The 19,800-nt window shown below is 48.4% G+C and overlaps 1 protein-coding gene across 5 annotated transcripts in view; it reads right to left on the bottom strand.

Annotated features, from left to right (window-relative positions):
• Positions 1-459: 459 nt before the first annotated feature.
• Positions 460-19,800, bottom strand: part of VTI1A (vesicle transport through interaction with t-SNAREs 1A) — a 387,110-nt gene continuing 367,769 nt past the window's right edge. For all 5 annotated transcript variants that reach the window (XR_008685737.2, XM_055424649.2, XM_055424647.2 and 2 more), the window contains one exon: positions 460-4,703. Coding sequence is in view for 2 of the 5 variants with exons in the window: in XM_055424647.2 (XP_055280622.1) it covers positions 4,610-4,703 (94 nt within the window). In the remaining 3 variants the exon portion in view is untranslated. The remainder of the gene's footprint in view (positions 4,704-19,800) is intronic.

The following is a 19,800-nucleotide window of genomic DNA, read 5'->3' as shown; positions in this document are numbered from 1 at the left end:
GGCCATCTGTCCTTGCATGGGTGATGTTGAGAAGTGCTGGGCAAGAAATGTATACCATCTCTCCCCTTCACATCCATGGAGAAGTTGCCCAAGGGGTCTGGGCTCTCTGGGGCTAGGTAGATGGGAGTAGAAAGAGCCTGGGAGAAAAGTACTCCCCATTCCCTGACATGGACCGGAACACCCTAGCTCTGCCAATGAACCAGGCCTCTGAGAGTGGCCGCATGGTTTTGTGAACTCATTGCATCAAACGGGGTGACCAGATGCAGCCAGCAGTTACAACCTGGAAGATGCCACTGACTTCTGACTTAGGAAAATGATAATGATTTTGGAACATGTTCCCTCAATCTCATAACCCGTGGAAAAGCTGAACACGTCACCAATGGCAAGTTACAGAAAGGAAAAGAGGCGAAAGGTCAGTCCCAGGAAAGCACTGCTTCTGTTGTCTGTGAGAGAACAGAGAGATGGCCCAGACACACCCCATCACACCCCCCCAGCACCAGCTGGCTGGACGAACAAGTGTCCTTCGAGAGGTCCCACTCACTTTCACTCCAGGCCACAGTCCTCCAACCACACACTCAGGTGAAGGCGGGAGACAAGTGGACCAGAGACAGGGGACTCACAGGTTCCTTGGAAACCAGCCCCAGCCACAACCAACCAACAGCCCTTGGCTCTGGATACACCGTTCTCCCAGGAAAGCCGTCTCCAATCCCGAGCACTGGGTGCCCCACTAGGCTAGCAGTTCAGACCAAAGAGATGAGGAAATCATGGCTGGTAGTTAATTCTCATCTACGTAGACAAATGGCTATACATATTTATGATGGGAAATTTCATTATTTAAAAATGCTGCTCTAAATTTCCAGCTAACTCCATGAAGAGTGCCTGCCAAACAGGTTGCAAATTAAGAACAATTATTTTTCTCTTCTGCATTTGAATAGAACTTACAGCTAAAGTCATTTAAAGGGGTTAACATCCACCTTAATTAAATATTAAAGTGTGCCTGTACCTGCTGCTATTGTTGCCCCTTCGAATAAGATATAACCTATTTTTGACAAGTTTTCATCTTTCTCTGTGGAAGACGCTACATGAAACCAAATCAGTGGCAAAGAGGAGAGTAATGAATAATCTATTTCATATTCCACAGTACCCAGAGCTCGGAGTGGAAAAATATTCAGTTGGATGATGGCAAGAGGCTGCTGGGGTACCACATGACACAGCTAATGTTTAAATAATAATAATAAAAAAAAGCGATAAACAAATCATTAGCCCTTAACAGTTGTTTAATGCAATTTGTTAATGAACGTAATGGTGGGGACTAATAATGAAAGAAAATAAAAACGTCTAAACAGGCGCCAAGTTGCTGGCGATGCGCAATTATTTCCTTGTCAAGTTTTTATGATTTAATGAGCCCCTCTGGGACTGACGGCTGTCAGTCAGTCGTGACTTTTTGACACCATTACAACTTCAAATACAGCAGCAGGCAGGCTGTTTTCCTCGGATTTGAAATACTGAAATGATCTGACAGTTTTAAAGAAAAGATGTGCAAAAAAAAAAAAGGTGAGAGAGAGGAAGAGAAAGACAGTTGCTTTCCTTTCTTTCTTTTTTTTTCCCTGCCCCCCTCCCTTCTTCTATGGAGTAGATAATCTCTGGATGCTGTTTGGTAATGAAAATCCAATCACTGAGGTCATTATCTGATGAGGTTTTTGGAACAGGCAGGCTTTTTTCCCCCTCTTTATTTCTTTACTTAATGATAACCCTCAATGGGCTTGCCCCGCATGGGACGGCCAGAGCCGCACAATTTTGTTCACCATTAATTTCAGCCTTTGAAGCTCAGGGCTCAGAAGCAGTAGCAAAGCAAACCCCCCACCAAGCTGGTTCCAAAATAAGACAATCCAGCCTGCCTTAAACAGAATAGCAAATGGCCTCCCAGTCCAGGCCTGGCAGCTGACGTCAGGCCCGCTGCATTTGCCGGCATTCGTCTTCAACATGGAACATTTAAAACTCTTTACAACTTAAGAGACTTTAATTAAATTGCTTTTGATTCTGGAGCAGGGCAGCATCCGCTTTATTTATTCTGTCAGGGAAACTGTTTAGTCTGCATGAATTTTATATGGCAAGGGCTTCCTCCTTCTTCTTCCTCCTCCCCAGCAACCCCCAACCCTTCCGCTGAACACAATTTTTTAACAAAGGCTCCTGACTTTAGAGATATTCATCAGTCAAGGTCTACGTACTAAGTTCCTAGGACCTTTCACAGTTCTATGAATGGCTTTGAATCGGTGGGCTTTCCCCCTTCCCCAGGGAAGCAGGGTGAACAGTGTTCCTCCCCAGGGGCTCCTTTGAGTCTGTCTGCAGCATCTGAGAGGGCCAGCCAGGGATACAGGGGCCTTCGGACCAGCTTCCTACAAAGGGCTCACTATCCTGGTCTAGGAGGTTGTTCTCAAGGTGGACATGATGGGGCTGTTAGGCCAAGGGTTATCTGTTCACCTTCTTCCCACTCTTAAGGTTGAATTGGGGCAAAGTCTCAGGCAAGGGCTGATAAAGAGATAGAACCCCAAAGAAGCTGCCATTGAGAGGTGAGCCGTGGCCTCTTTCTGCACTACCTCTACTTTCAACATGAACATCAGGTGAAATATTCAGAAGCCAGCAAGTTTAGATGATCAGATCGACCTGGCTTGCTAGGTGGCCTCAAGAAGAGTCTAGAGGCGTGAGGTGTGGCTGGGTAACCGATTATACACTTGGCTAAGACCAACTGTTTTGAGGGAAGCCAACAGAAAGGTTGGTAGAATACTTCCCCACCATTAGAGTTTCCAAACGAGAAGGAGATGACTTGTTGCCTTGCTTTTTCATCATTTCTTTGATGTGTTTCACACATACTCATTCCGTTATCAGAATAAAAGATTCTTTCTTGCCAGGATAGAGCCCTGAAGCTGATAGGAAAATTAGTATAGGCTTCCCACTCTTTTGCTGGGCTACTGCACTCTGCCAAAATCCCACACCATCCCCGAGAAGTAAAGGCTGCGGCTTTATTTACACAATACTAAATGATTTATCTGAACACATGCAGGCCCTAGCCTGTTTCAATAAGTGCAATTTCTCGGGTGGATTTTGCCATTGTGAGTTTCCTCTCTAAACCATAATGGTTCTCTTCTGAGTTGGGAGAAGAACAAAAAGAATCAAGTGCTGCATCCAGGTGATCTCAGCCCATGGGCACAGGTGGTTAGCATTTTTTATGAAGGGAACAGGTTTGCTTTTCAAGGATTCAAAGCTCCCAATTATATCCGAAAGATAGAAAGGACCCTGGAAGTGCCTATGAAGTCTTAAGAAAAACACATTTCACGTTATGACTAGGGGGAGAATGACCTCAGCTCAGGCAACTTGGAGCCTGATCATAAATGAACTCATTTTGAACATAATTCCTGGTTCCCTTGGACAGGAAGAAACCAAAGAAAATCACAAAGCATGTTAGAGGTTTGAGTACCTTGTGGATTCAGGAAGGCTGTGCTCACATTTGTTAGTGAAAAACCCCAAGCCATCCTATTGTAACGCACTGCGACCCCTGATTCTTTGAAAGGAGGTTAGCGAACGTTTTCCCATCAAGTTTATTTCCAGTGGATCAGGTATGGAACTATACCATATTGATAATCACATCTGAAATTTCACACTGACGGAATCATGTTCCTGCTCTTCCTGAAATATTCATGTTCTCTTTACATACTGGAATGGATGTGGAGAAAACCTTGACAGACCCTCTGCATGTATGAGGGCTCCTTTTGACAGTACAGATATTAAGATGGAAAGGATACAGAGACGCCTACACAGGTCAGGGGAGAGGAGGTCACCAGGAAGTACCGAGCTGGGGCACTCTCTGCCACCAGATTCTGGGGAGGATGGGATTTTTGGAAGGCAAGGAAATCTTTCTTGCAGCCAGTAATCAAAGTTGTGAAAAGTGGATATTGGGCAGACTCAGCAAAAAATATTCTTGGGTTAAAAAAAAAAAGTACGCATAGAAAACGGGGAAAGTGCTAAGTCAATTTCCTGCACAACTGCTTTTAAATACCCACCTTTACAATGAAAACACTCTGGCAGGTGGACTCTATTCATTACATCTGGGGAGGAACAGGACTGGTTTGCAGGGCCAGTCAGTGGCTCTGGCCCTGGCTGGTCTCTGCATTTTTTATCCTCAGACATCACAGAAGGGCTGATCGGTGACAAGAGGTGTGTGACAGACAGCACAGCCCATCAGAAGCCGCCGTGACCGACTCATCTGTGCTCTGTCCCCAGCCGTGACCCCTGCCACGTCCTCAGGGCGAGCAAGAAGGTCACCCAGGCTATTCTGGTCAGTAGATGAAATTACCAAAAGGCAAATAAACACTCGCCTTCCCCTATAAAGAACCAATCTGGGTGAAGACAAACCTAGAAAAGGAAACCAACCCACATGCAAACAGGAATAGAAAATATTTTTACAGTCTTTGCACTTCAACTGAACAGTGGCGAGAGACAGGGGGAGGGTCATTCAGAGCCTGTCAGCGCAAGAAAATGATTCATGTGACCATTTTGTCTTAATTACTCAGAACGAGCCGTGGTCGCTGTTTATCAAGGAAGAGCAGATACATCAGTGTCCTCTGACAGAAAAAGTGATCGCCGTCAGGATGGTGATAACCAGGACGATGCCCAGGATGACGATAAGGATCCGGTTCTGGATGATTCTAGGAGAGAGCAACGGAGGAAAAACAATTCACACGATAAACAGAGGACAAAGATCATACAAGACCAAGTCGGCTAATCAAAGGGAGGCTTCCTGGGTGGGGGTCGGGAGCCTGGTATGAGGTGTGTAAGTGTGTGTGTGTGTGTGTGTGTGAGAGAGACACCACGCCGCTCTGTGCTGCTACAAACGATCCACCAGCAAATGAACGACTCTACCGCGACTGTCACGCAGCACTGGGAGAAATGCTTACGGCGAAGCTGCAGTGATTCAAATGGCTTTCTGGGTTCCGAGTCCCATGCAGTAATCTTTCAGGGATCAAGGGCCCCATGCGAGCTTCTCTCTTTAATTTAACATGTGAGACAAGCCTCCTTTTTTTTTCCCCCCCTCAGTGTTTCCCGTGAAAGACTAAGGAAACATGTCACAGTAAGGTACTTACCTGTACAGAAATACCCGGGGAAAAGTAAAAGAGAGACTTAGGAAGAAAAGGACAAGATTAAGAAGCAAGTGTCAAGCTTGCAGCTCAGGCTACGAAACCGTCATCTGTCACTGGGGCTCACGCTCTGTGACGCCAGGAGGAAACATTACATGTGCTCCGTGGCAAAAAAAAAAAAGATGGAAATGCGGGTTCATACAAAATATGGCCCAGGTGCCTGGTGTGCTTCGGTTTGGGGGCCTCATCTCTCGAGACTCCCACCCCCTCAGCCCTGGCTCTGCCAAACACAGATGGGGAACTGGGAGCTCGAAGAAGAACTAGAGTGAAGACGTATGCTCCGAGATGCCTGCAGAGGGCTTCTGATGAAGTTGTTTCATAATCTGATACCTCATTCTGAGAAAAGAGGTCAAACATCACAATCCTTGGTTGAGGCTTTCCAAGGGAAGCTGGGTCAAACAGCCTCGCCCACACTCGCTTCCACCAAACCAAGCAGGCAGAAATAAACATGGACTGGTGGGCCCTCCAGGCAGCTGTCTATCCCATCAAGACCTCATAGCAAACCCTATCTGTCCATCCTCCAAATATCAAGAAGAAAAAGGTCTGCTGGGGACTTCCCTGGTAGTCCAGTGGCTAAGACTCCATGCTCTCAATACAGGGGGCCTGGGGTTTAATCCCTGGTCAGGGAGCTTGATTCCACATGCCCCAACTTAAAGAGTTCTCATGTTGCAACTACAGGCCTCCCATGCCACAATTAAAACGGAAGATCCGGCATGTCACCAAAGACACGGCGTAGCCAGATAAATAAATATTAAAAAGAAGAAGAAGTTCTGCTGCCTGTTGAGACACAGAACACTGGATGGGGAGTCCCATAGGAGGAGCTAGGTGGGACCACGCAGACTCCAGTTTAACAGAGACCCCACCCTCCTAACCTCACATCTTTGAGAAGAAATCTTTACAAGGTGTTCACAGTCTTTTCTAGCTCCTGGATGAGTTTCTTTCTCAGAAAGATGACAGCATCCTTGTGGTTTCAGCTGGATTCTCCCTCACCCACCCCCTCCTTCCCCAAGCCTAAATGGATGGACAGAGACAGTCGCATCAGACAAACCCACTCCCTTGTGGCCCCCTTGAAGGACCAGCTCTCTCCTCCTGACAGGTTACAAAATGATCACATTTGCTGACACGTCTTCCGCAAAACTGCTTTAGTGCCTGTGTCCACTTTCCTCGAAGGAGATGAATGATTCGCCCGGTCCTCATTTATCACGTAAGGCTCAGCTAAGATCTGTCTCGTTTGCTTCTTCCCTTCTCCACTAGAAAGGCTGCACCCTGACATTAATTCTTCTGTGATGACAGCTAATTCAGACTTAACAGGCCATATTTACTCAGGAGCCAGGAAGATCCTCTGTCCCCAAAATAAAGAAATAAAAATGGGACTTCACAGCTTGTTAAAAGTGAGGCTAATTATGAACACTGATCAGCCTTGATTTAAAACCTAAATGGACTTTGCCCCCCTTCTTTCGGGAAGGGGCAGAAATCTTCAGAACCGTCCCTACCCATCCCGTTTGCCTGAGTCACTGTTTACCACAGTCACCCGCATCAGACTTGCAAAGGAAATCAGCAAAATTGAAACTCAGCAGTGAAACAGATTAAAAGCATGAAAACTCTTTAAAATTCTGCCTTAAGTAATATACAGTAGTGTGTCTCTTGGTTGACAACCATTTTATTTGTGGGTTGAGGGCCCCAAGGCATCCATGATGCTAATTTATAAAGGATTAACTGTGAGTGTTACTTGTTTAATCTGAGGCATGGTTAGGAAAATGAAGACACAGGGATCCCTAAATCCTCAGCTCTTTCCTGGTCTTCCTAATTGGGTTTCCCTCATCTCTAGGCAAAGAGGAGTGGGTTTCACTCATGATCTTTCCTAATGGGTCGTATCTTCAATTCACTCAGCGCACACACACCTGATCACAAGAAGGGTGCCACAGGCTCACAGAGGTTTAGAAAGACCTTGGTGCATCCTCAGTTCCTGGTGCCATCACCTCTGCACCCAGCACAAGTCATGGCGACTGGCAAGTAGGTCCCCAGGAGATCCATCCAAAGGATGACAATGAAAGAACTGTAATTGTAATCATTCCATTCAAAGGAGAATGGAGAAGAAATCTACGCAAATTTAATTTGCAGGAAAATCTCAGGGAGTCTACACAGAAAAACCTGAAGTTAAAAGCTGAGGTAAATCCTCCAAAGGGCTTCTCTGGTGGCTCAGTGGTAAAGAACCCCCCTGCCAATGCCAAGAGATGTAGGTTTGATCCCTGGGTTGGGAAGACCCCCTGGAGAAGGAAATGGCAACCCTCTCCAGTATTCTTGCCTGGGAAATCCCATGGACAGAGGAGCCTGGCAGGCTACTGTCCATGGGGTCACAAAGAGTTGGACATGACTAAGCAACTAAACGAATAAACAAAAAAGTCCCCCAAAGACGGAACACTGCACACTACTGGGTCCTTTCCCTGAAGCGGGGAGAAGGAATGGTCTTCACGGAACCGGGTGCTGGCAGCAGGAGAGAAGGTTTGCTTTCAACCAAAGGCTGGCAAATATTTGGGATGAATGGTGCAGAGGGGCAAATAAATAAGTAAATAAAGAGAATTGGTGTTCACAGAGTTGGAAGTGAGACTGACCCTGGCCTGGCCACCAACCCAGCTTTGGACCTCAAAGGTGTTGGATGCAGCACCTCTAAGGACCAGAAAAGTGAGCCATTGGGGCCCTTGGGTGAATAAGACCGAGTGGACGGGGAAACATGGGCTGGCATTGGAGGGCCCCATCTGTGAGGAGGCCTGGAGTACAGTCCTGGCCAGGGGCTGCTGGCAGGTATGGCTGCAGGCGAAGCAGAAAGGAATGCAGAGTCCAGAGACAGTCAGAACCACAAGCCAGGAAGCGGGGTTCCCAGCTCGAGAGGCAGAGAAGGAACTTTGGGGGAAGCCCAAAGTAACTACTTTCTAACTTTGGACAGGGTTGGGGATGGGGGGGTGGGGTCTTTATGTTCCACTAGGTCTGCAGCAAGCAGTCTTAATCTCCCTTTTGAAAATGCAAAGTGTGTTTACCCAGTAAATAATTTAAGAAAGAATATACACTTGAAAGAAGACATCCATTGAAACAGCCAGGCTAAATTGCCTCCAGGCAAAAACTTGTGCATTTGCATGCTGCATTCTATTAAGTGAGCACGCTGTGGCTTTAAAAGAATGCAGAGCCAAATTAAAAGGAATGTGGGCCCGAAACATCAAGGATTCTCCAAGTTTACATTATGAATCACAGTGCTGTTGATACAAGATGAATTAACCATTTACTTTGAGGCTGAACTCACAAAGTACTATTGAAAATACTGATCCCTGTGTGGAACCCAGGGAGCGGCTAATCTTTCCATTGCCAGTCTCCTCCCCCTCTGGAAACAAGCTCCAGCGTGTGGCAGCTGGAATCACAGAAGACTGGCTGAAGGGAAGTAGGCAGGCAGGCACCTGGCACAGCTCTCCGCTCTCTCACTGGAGGAACCAAGGAATTCCACCGTCTTAGGCGTCTCCACACTTACCACCATGCACGTCTCTGTTTCTGGGTACAGACACTCACCTGCCCCTTGATGGCAGATGTGACCATGTGACCTATCTTAGTGGAGTGTGAGCAAGAGTCAGGCGTCACTTCTGGGTGGAGGCATTTAACTTCCAGGGTTTGATTCTCCAGCTGGCTCTTCCCTCCTTGTTCTGTTCTAGGAGGGTGTACATTCTGGGAGGGGCTTCCCTACTGGCTCAGATGGTAAAGAATCTGCCTGCAGTGCAGGAGACCTGGGTTTGATCCCTGGGTTGGCAAGATTCCCTGGAAAAGGGAATGGCTACCTACTCCAGTATTCTTGCCTGGAGAAATGGACAGAGGTTACAGTCCATGTGGTTGCAAAGGGACAAACACGATGGAGCGACTGTGGTGCTGGAGAAGACGCTTGAAAGTCCCTTGGACAGCAAGGAGATCAAACCAGTCAATCCTAAAGGAAATTAATCCTGAATATTCACTGGAAGAACTGATGCTGAAGCTCCAATACTTTGACCACCTGATGTGAACAGCCAGGCGACTCATTGGAAAAGACCCGGATGCTGGGAAGATAGAAGGCAGGAAGAAAAGGGGACGACAGAGGACGAGATGGTTGGATGGCATCATTGACTCAATGGACATGAGTTGGAGCAAGCTCTGGGAGATGGTGAAGGACAGGGAAGCCCACCGTGCTGCAGTCCATGGGGTCGCAGAATCAGACATGACTGAGTGACTGAACAACAACAGCATTCCAGGAATGGAGGTTCAGGATGATGGAGACTCACTCCTTCTGCCTGGATTCCTAAGTCACCCCATGGAAGACCACTGCCTTGGGGGCTCAGCATGACCCATGGTGGACCAGTATGAAGCCAGTGAGATTTGGGGGTCACTGAAACTGCAGCATCAGTTATACTGGGTGATGCACGCCTGTCCCAATTCTCCAAGATGGGGTGACTGGCCAAGCCAGATGAGGCTTTGGTTTAAAGCATCACAGATGCCAGGCCATGATGAAGGCTCATATGGGCTTCCCAGGTGGCACTAGTGGTAAACAACCTGCCTGCCAATGTAGGAGATGTAAAAGATGCGGGTTCGATCCCTGGGTCGGGAAGACCCCTGGAAGAGGAAATGGCAACAACCCACCCCAGTATTCTTGCCTGGAAAATCCCGTGGACAGAGGAGGCTGGCAGGCTACAGTCCATGGGGGTCACAAAGAGTCAGACACGACTGAAGTGACGGCATGATACAACTTCTTTCTCTGAAGAACAGGTTTTTTGTCTCTTGGTTTTCAGAAGCTGAGAGCCCCTTTGCTCCCTTCTTGGTTATAAGACTTCATTGAAGACTCAGCTATAACTAGTGCCAGTGTGTGCTGATGAAAGCTTCAGCAAGCTCAGGTGGGCATTCTGCTTCCCATGAGGAGCAGATACATGTTGGCTGCGTTCATTTCTCCAAACATCTGACACTATCCCTAGCTCCAGGGGCAGAGCTGTGACGTACGATAAGAGGTCACTGTGTTCCACGCTCCTGAGCACAGTCACTGCGCCAGAAGCAGGCACGTGAATGAAGCCTGTGCAAATGAGTGAATGGCAGAAGGTTTGCTTAGAATATGAAGTTTCCTGCACCGTGCGGTGTGTGGATGTCAGGTCTGGATCTGCTGCAGCCCTTTTATTTCCATGAGTGAAGCCAGCTTCTAAGAAAGAAGCTGACCCATGGAGGATAGCAGAGTTGAAGGAAAGGCAGAGAAATGGAACCCCAGTCCTGAAGACATGGTGAACCTCTCTATCAAACATCTTTCTTTTGGACTTTCAGTTACAAGAGAAAATAAATTAACTCTATTCCTGAATTCAGTTTAGGCTGCATTTTCTGCTATTTGAAACCAAAAAGTAGTTTTAGGCTGATTCAACCTGATTCCAAAACCAAGTCCTTGATCTCCAGGAGGCATATTTTTCCTCACTTCTTGCAGGAGAATTTCCCAACCACACCCCTTGTTCACTCTCTTGGATTTCCCTGGGCCCCTCTCTCACCACTAACCACACAGTTTTATGAATTTTCTGCTTCTGTTTCCCCGGTTAAAAAAAAGTGACCCTTCAAGGACCTGAATCTCCTTTGTCTCTTGTATTCCCAGTGACCAAAACAGAGCTCGGCACAGACATTCCCAAAAAAAAAAAAAAAAAAAGCTTGCCGAGTGTATGAATGAATGAAGCTCCCCTGGAGGTTGATGTGGTCGTCTTTCTGGTTTTTAAGGGCTGCTTGTCGACACGCACAGCTTTAGGAGTTAGCTCTTAACCACGGCCTCCCCCTCCCCCACAGCCATGAAGCATGCCAGTCCGCGTATAAGCCTCTTTACAAGCCTGAAGTCACTAGCTGGAGACGGCAAGACACGCCACAGGTTTGGGGTCCTGTCCAGCACACGCTGTCCTGCCTGGCCCACCAGGCCTGAATAATGACGCCGCACCTCTGGGGTCTGACAGAAGAGTAACAATTGGCGGGATATTTAGCAACCAGGAGAGCAGTGGGGGAAGGAAGTTTTCAAAAACAAGGGCCAAGGGGAAGTCTCTCCCAGTTCTGCATCCAATTCCACATTTACTTCAGTTCAGTTCAGTTCAGACGCTCAGTCGTGTCCGACTCTCCGCGACCCCATGAATCACAGCACGCCAGGCCTCCCTGTCCATCACCAACTCCCGGAGTTCACTCAAACTCATGTCCATCGAGTCGGTGATGCCATCCAGCCATCTCGTTCTCTGTCATTCCCTTCTTCTCCCGCCCCCAATCCTTCCCAGCACCAGAGTCTTTTCCAGTGAGTCAACTTGTTGCACATTAGTCTCCACCAAAAAGAGATGAAAATAGGAGCAGCAGAAATGGTTCGTTGGGAATCAGCCTCTAACACTAACTTTAACTTTACCTGGCTGCCTCTGAACTAGAGCTGCATGTTTGTTGTGGCCTCTGATAATGTCCACCCAGGGTCTTCCAGGTGCTGTGTCTTCAGGAGGAATCCCCAGCTTTACCCCAGGGATGAGGTGGGACACCCCCCACTCTCTGATTCCACATGTGGACACGTGATCCAGGCAGGCCCAGCTAATTAGTTCTCTGACCCCTGCAGAGCACTTGTTTAGGAATTGGCATACCAACCAATCCAGATGGAGTCCCATGAGGACTTTTCCTATAAAACTCAAGAAAAAGGTACTCTCTTTACTGGGAGTGGCTGGAGAGAGAGGTTGGAGGAAGATACGGGGCGTGGACATGCAGCGCTAGTGGTAAAGACCCACCTGTCAATGCAGGAGACATAAGAGATGCAGGTTCAGTCCCTGGGTTGGGAAGATCCTCTGGGGGAGGAAACGGCAACCCACTGCAGTATTCTTGCCTGGAGAATCTCATGGACAGACTGTCAGGCTACAGTCCAGAGGATCGCAAAGGATTGGACATGACTGTATGGACTGAGCATGCATCAGCATGCATGCATCAACCACACATGGAGGGTGGGAGGTATTCTCATCACCACGCAGGAGGGGAACCTGCCTGAACGATGCCAACACAGAGGAACACAGAGCCAGGAGATGAGAAAAAGATGGATTGTAAGGGCATTATTTGAACCCCTGCTGTGTGCCTGAAGAGTCACGTTTAAACCTCCTAGTTACAGGAGCCTGGAGAAGGCAATGGCACCCCACTCCAGTGCTCTTGCCTGGAAAATCCCATGGACGGAGGAGCCTGATCGGCTGCAGTCCATGGGGTCGCTAAGAGTCGGACACAACTGAGCGACTTCAGTTTCACTTTTCCCTTTCATGCACTGGAGGAGGAAATGGCAACCCACTCCAATGTTCTTGCCTGGAGAATCCCAGGGACAGGGGAGCCTGGTGGGCTGCCGTCTATGGGGTCGCACAGAGTCGGACACAACTGAAGCGACTAAGCATCAGCAGCAGCAGCAGTTATAGGAGCCATATGATTTTCTTGATTAAAGCAAGTTTGGCTGGGGCTTCTCTCACTTTCAACCATACTGTACTGAGTTGAAGAGCCACCCCTGCACCCGTCTCACCCACCCCAAATTCAAGTCCACTTCAGAGACTGATCTCATCTGGAAACAGGGTGTTCTCAGATGTAATCTGTGGAGGATCTTGAGTTCAACTTGGGTGTCGGGTGGGCCCTGATCCAATGACGAGTGTCCTTATGAGAAGAGAGGACACAGACACAGGGCAGAAGGCCTTGTGAAGTCAGGTGCAGACTGGAGAGAGGCTGCCACAAGCCATGGAGTGCGCGTGGCCACTGGAAGCTGCAAGAGGCAGAGAAGAGTTCTTCCCAAGAGATTTCGGAGGGAGCATGGCCCGCATTTCTGTTGTTTTAAGCCACCCAGTTTTTTGTTTTTTTTTTTGGTGCTGTGTTATGGCAGCCCTAAGACATGAATATTCAGAGTTCTCACAGTCACACCAGGATGTGAACCTGACCGTCTGGTCCCAGCCTTCACAATGACCAATCCTTCTCCATTTCTCCACACCCTTGTCCTCCTCTGAGGTCAGGACAGCTCCGGTCTGCTTTGCAGGAAGCTCTGCATACAGCTGTGGGGCTCACAAGCTCCAGGAGCAGTTGGTTCTTTCATCTCAGAATGAGCTTTCCATTCATGAACAGAGTGGGCAGTGGCTCAAAGCCTTGTGAGATGAGGGACCTGAGGGGGCTCCTCCCACAGAGACTCCTGCCTCTGGGATAAGACATTTAAAACAAGAAGAAGGCCAGATGCTATCTCTGGGCCAACTTACTAAGCCATCACCAGTCATTCTGAGTCCGTATTTGCTGACCTGCTTTTAGAAGTGGTCAGCTATCCATGAGTCCTAGGGAAGAGGACACAGGAGGGATAGGTTTTTTAAAAAAATAATTATTTATTTAGGCTGTGATGGGTCTTAGTTGCAGCATGTGGGATCTAGTTCCCCGACCAGGGATCAAAACCATGCCCCCTGCATTGGGAGTTTGGAGTCTTAGCCATTGGACCACCAGGGAAGTCCCAGGAGTGACAGGAACCAGTATGTGGCACACAGAGGCTAGGTCCTGAGTGAGGACGAGTAGCACTCTGTTTTCAAGTTTCTACTTAACAGGGATCCACAAACCTTTTCAGTAAAGGGTCAGATAATAAACATACTAGTTTGCTGGAGCTGCAGTAACAAAGTACCACAGGCTGGGTGGCTGAACTGTGTTGCTTCACTTCCTGGAGACTGGGCATCCTAGATCAAGGTGTTGGCGGGTTGAAGCCTCTTGAGCGCTGGGAGAGTGAATCTGTTCCATGCCTCTCCCCCAGCTCCTGGTGGTTTGCTGGCAATATCTGAAGCTCCTTGGCTTGGAGAAGCATCAGTGAGATCTCCGCTTTCATCTTCACACGGCGTTTTTTCCTGTGTGTATATCTGCATCCAAATTTCCTCTTTCCTAAGGACACCAGTCATATCAGACCAGGGGGCTTACCTTGCTCCAGGAATGTCTCATCTTAAATAATTGTTTTTGCAAAGATCTTATTTCCCAACAGGGTCACATTCTGAGGTATTTCAATATATGGACTTGGGGGAAGGGCATGGGAGGAAGGGGTGAACACAATACAACCCACGACTCTGTGGGTTTCAGGCTCTGTGGGCCATATTGCCTCTGTTGCAACTACTCGACTCTGACTGTGAGGTGCAAAAGAAGACCTCGGCCATGTGTGGACCAGGCAGTATGGTTATGTTCTAATAAAACTTTCTTTACAGACCCTGGGAATTGAATTTCATGTAATTTTCCCATATCGAAAAATATTCTCCTTCTGATTGGTTTCCAGCCATTTCAAAGTGTCAAAACCATTTTTATCCCACGGGCCATCCGAAAGCAGACAGGGGGCTAGGTTTTGCATGCTATCTGTGGTTTGTGCACTCCTGAACTCAAAAAAAAAAAAAGCTATCGAGGGCACGTTCTCCTCCGCTGGAGACTGTGGTCCTTGCACGCTGTGCAGATGGGGACAGCAGGTCTGGCCAAGTCCCTCAGCACAAAAAAGGAAACCCGGAGTCCCTGCCCCGTGGGAGCCGACAGTGTCACAAAGAGCAATCAATTACAGAAGCCTCACAACAAAGGCCGTCATTAGGGGCTGGGGACAATTTGTTGTGCACCCACAATTCTGGGTTGGCCTGAGGTGACCTGGAGCAAGTCACTCCAGTTTCTTCCTGAGCAAAAGCAGCCCGTTCACCAACCACCCCAGGGAGAAGAGGATTAGCTCATTAAAGATTATACAGCACTTTGAAAAGGTAAAGCCTTTATATGCGTGCAGTTCGCAAGTCATTCTCTGAAAGGAAATGTACTTTCAGGAGAGGGGACAGGCAGGAGGAAAGTGGTCAGAAGCTGGAGGAGCTGCCTGTGGAGCCTCCAGGGGCTGGGTGGGGTGGAAGAGGTGGTGCTCACCCCACCCCCACCCCAAGCCCACCAGACTCCTCAATCCCACAGGCTGGTACATCTGGGTCTCACGGTAACACTGTTCCTGGCAGGGCGAGCCTTCCCTCTGAGGTGGCCTCATGAACATCAAAGGCAAAGGGAGGGCATCCCATTGGCTGGCTTGAGGAGACCTTCCCAGCCTGGGAAGGCAGCCAGCAAGTACCTGTCAGAGCCCATTGATAAGTCCGCCAGGGTCTGATCAGTGTTGTGTAGTTACACTGCACTCTGCGGGGCCAAACACACATCACATTTCAGCCCGGGCAGTGCGGCCTGCTGCCATTCTTAAATATGGACTTGATGATGGCAGGGGGCCTGGAGAGCTTTGCTGGCTACCAGGCTTTTAGAGAGGATGAGGGCAGCTTGCTTCAATCAAAGGGCTTGGAAAACAGTTGAAGAAAATGAAATAAGGATGCTGTAGATAGGCAAGTTACACGCAATCTCTCCCAGGTTTGCAGACTACCAGAGCTGGAGAAGGTCTCCACACTCTAGTTTTAGAGTCATGAACCCGGAGGCCTTGAGAGGTGGAGGGACATGCCCAAAGTCAACCCTGTGGGGCACAGCCACGTCTTCAGACCCCCAGGCCCATTCCTGGTTCACTGTGATCCTCATTCTCATGACAGTGGGTGGGGCCACTATGGCAACTGCACATCACGGCGATTCCAAATATGTCTTCTGCCAACAGGGAACATTCAACAAAATCCAGGAACACAGCTCAGAACCTATCAGTCTCTTACTAAGCCCAACCCAGTGCCATGTCTATATATTGGCTTGGCCAAAATGTTCGTTCAGGTTTTCAGTAACATCTTACGGAAAAACTTGAAGCAACTTTATGGACAACCCATTGAAGAGGGGCATGGAAGGATGGATAACAGTGGTTCCCAAACGCCAGGCTGAAGCTGAAGATGAAAAAGAGGAATGACCTAGGAGCCTCCTTTTTTCTTTTTTTTTTTTTTACCACCAGTCTCCTCTGTCCATGGAATTCTCCAGACAAGAATACTAGAATGGGTTGCCAGGGTTCTCTGGGGGATCTTTCTGACCCAGGGCTAGAACCCAGGTCTCCCACTTTGCAGGCAGATTCTTTACCATCTGAGCCACCAGGGAAGCCCTAAAACCTGATTACTTGATTTCAAGGACTGCCCTTTTCTCTGAGATTGTGTCCTTCCTACTGTTTCTGTGTGCAAATGTCCTTTATTTTACGGAGTGACGGTGATAGCAGATTGTACGTTTTTTCCCTCCAATGTCCTTGGTTTGGACATTGGAAATGTGCTCTCTCCTTGGAAACTACTCTCTCTTACTTGGCAAAATCAAAAGTGGACAACCTCCTTCAGTCCTCTGTTTAAAAAGTCCCAAATCCAAGAAATGTCAAAGTTTGCGAACCCCAGAGCTGGAAAATCGCACCCAGCTCTACCCTCTGGAGATTCCTGTTCACACTGTCACAGTGTGGTTGCCACGGTGATGCCAACGGCAACATCAGTGATAGCGACGAGCTGCAGCCATTCCATACCCGCAAGCTCCTCTGAGTGGGATGTGGACTCCTGGCCAGGTGCTGCTCTGGCATTTTCTACACTTTGTTGAATCCTTACCACAATCCCATGAGGTGGAGATTATATCATGCCTCTTTGGACAAAGGAGCTCCCTGAAGCCCCTGCCCAACTCTCCAGTCTTATCTTCCACCCCTGCTGGACACACACATAATAAAGTGGTTATTTACGTAACTGGGGTGTCTCACGTTCTGTCAGACTCGCCTTGGTCGTCTGAGGGCAAGTCTCGGACATCTTCGTCTTTACACTCTTCTCCACACACACAGAAACTGGACACGCGAGTTGACGTTTGCTGCTAGCACAGAACACTAATTACCCGAAGTCAACTCTTCACTTAGTGCTGGCGTAAACGCACTGGGAACTACTAAGCTAATATTCATTTCTATTCAGGAGTATAGATGACCAGCTTTTTTTGGTCACTGGCAGACCGGTTGTGCCCTTTCGGCCCCTCTCTTCTAGGTAAATGCCTGAAGACCCAGTCCCTCAACAGAATCAGGGAAAGAGGAAGGTTTCTCGCGCTCCCGTCTGCATCTCCTGCTGGGTGTCCTAAGGGTTTCCTCACTCTGCTGGGTCCTGCCCTGTACTGTGAAGCAACCTCACTGCCTTCCTGAATGAGCCACGCCCCAACCCCTCCCTGGCAGAGAGTCCCCCGCCTCCCTTACTCTCCAGAAAAGCCGTGAGCTACATTTGGGCAGAAGATAATCAGTCGCTTTCATTTCTGGAGCCAACTGCCTGGATTCGAATCTACCAAACACCAGTAGGGCAAATTACTTCATTACTTCTCCAAGATTATGTCCTTGGCTCTTTTAGTGTGAAATACTCTTTATTTTGTGGAGTGATGGTGATAGTAGATGTCACTGTTTTCTTCCAGGGTCCTGACTTGAACATTGGAAATATACACTCTCTTTGGAAAACTAGTCCCTCTTGGCAAACTAAAAAGTGGAAAATCCTCTATCAGTCCTCTGTTTGAAAAAAAAAAAAAAGATGAAAGTACCAATACAAGGAATCTGAAAGGTCCAAAGAACCAATGCTTCAGCCTCCTCATCAGAAAAATAGGGTTAATAATAGCAGTACCTTGGTCAATTAATTACATGAATAAATAAGTGAGTTAAGTCAACATCAAGTGCTTGGACCAGTGCTTGGCAATAGTAACTACTTAGAACTGAACTATAATAGCTATTATTTTATTGGGGCTTCCCTGGTGGCTCAGATGGTAAAGAATCTGCCCACATTCCCAGGTTGCATCCCTGGGTGGGGAAGATCCCCTGGAGAAGGGAATGGCTACCCATTCTAGTATTCTTGCCTGGAGAATCCCATGGACAGAGGAGCCTGGTGAGCAACAGTCCTTTCACTCCTATTATCTATTGCTCACTCATCTCCCAGCATCAAGTCCTCAAATTCCTCCTTGTTTGGCTGCTCTCTCCCCTCCAGTAGACACGCCCCATCAGGTGCCTTAGCCTGGAAGGCCTTCACATTCCTCTACGGATTCCTGGAGGGCACATCCCATTGCTGGCCTTGATTAGCTCGCCTTGTGGGGTCTAGGCTCAGCCCATCTCCTGGAAGCCTCACCTCCAGCAGCTACTCAGTTACCCAGGAAGTTGGAGGCTGCCCTCTCCAGCTGTCAGTTTCCCTGGAGACGCCCCTTGACAGCCAAGATGCCTCCTCTGGATCAGGGTCAGCTGAGGTCACATGGGTGGAGACATGGCTGCCTTGTCTCTTGTGATGGGCTTTCACAGTATTTCCTGCAAGATCTGACATTAGATACATGTCTCCTAAGAGTCACGATTTACACCTTTTTTTCTTTCCTGATGTTGGGGGAATAAAACATTTTGGCAAAGGTTTATCAGCCACCTGCATCTCTGTCAACTCTCGAGGGATGTGGTTATGTTTTCTAGATCATAACATAAGAACTTCCCTCTTTCGTCCAGATTTGATTCCATGACTGAATGGGATATGTCTTAACTCATATCCCCACTGTGCCAATCCTGGGGCCATGTGTCTTCAGATCCTTTCCTTATCCCTTCACTGCTTTGCTCTATATCATAAAGAGGCTGCCTCCATCACCCCCCCAACCCCTGTGGGCCGGCTGCCCACTGTGTTCAGCCAATGGGAGGCATTGGCAGGACAGTGGGGTGGGAGGGAGCGAGAAGTCGGGTATTTCTGCCTTTCTTTCTCTGCCTTCCCACCAGTTCCATCTCCACAGAGGCTCCTCACAGGCCCTCTCTGCTGCCAGCTCCCATCCGGTGACCTTTGCTCTGGGCTCTGGGCACACCGCTCCTGACCAGGGGGAGGGATTTTCTGCTGACATGAATCCCTGGGCTGCTCTGCGGGAGAGACCCCAGGGTGTGCACTGCCTGCTCAAACCTGTATCTCCTTCACCATCTTTCACTTTAAACTGATTTTTTTTAAAAGTTTTTAAAAAGATTAATTTATTTAAATTGGAAGCTAATTACAATATTGTAGTGGTTTTTGCCGTACATTGACACGAATCAGCCACAGGTGTACATGTGTCCCCCATCCCAAACCCGCCTCCCACCTCCCTCCCCATCCCTCTGGGTTCCCCACAGCAGCATGAATCATTTCTGAGCAGGTGAGCCCCAGGTTAAGAAGACCTCCTCTGAAGGCTTATTTAAGATAAGCACAGTGGCTGACTCACACTCCTCTGGGAGGGAGGAGGCTGGGGCAGGGTGACAACCAGATAGCAGGAGCCCCAGGTTTGCGCAGGCGAAGCCACGTCACCTGCTGGCCTGGGAACATGTGCAATTCTCTTCTCTAACCAAGGAAGGAAGTCTGGCGGGGAGGAGCGGGTATCTCCAGTCTGAGGGCTGCAGGCATCAGGAGAGAGGACCGGAGACCTGGGTGTGCCTGCCCTCTTTCTAAATTGGGGCGCTGCTCCTAGTTGCTCTGGGGATGGAAAGTTGGCTCAGTACAGCTGGATCTTCTTTTCTTGCCAAGAGAAGCCAGAAATTGTGCTCTTTCCGCAAAATCTCTCAAGTTTTAAATATTGGCAACTAAGAAAAAGTTTTCCAAAACACTGGGCAGCCAAACAAAGCACATGTGTCTACGGGTCAGAGTGGTCCTGATCTTTAGTCTGTGACCTCCGGCTAGTTATTAAGGGGTGAGTTAAAAGGAAG

The sequence above is a fragment of the Moschus berezovskii genome, chromosome 12 (genome assembly GCF_049115385.1).
Source record: "Moschus berezovskii isolate FMDL1 chromosome 12, NW_MosBer_1.0, whole genome shotgun sequence".
NCBI classification, from domain to species: domain Eukaryota; kingdom Metazoa; phylum Chordata; class Mammalia; order Artiodactyla; family Moschidae; genus Moschus; species Moschus berezovskii.
This window is presented reverse-complemented; position numbering and strand designations above follow the sequence as displayed.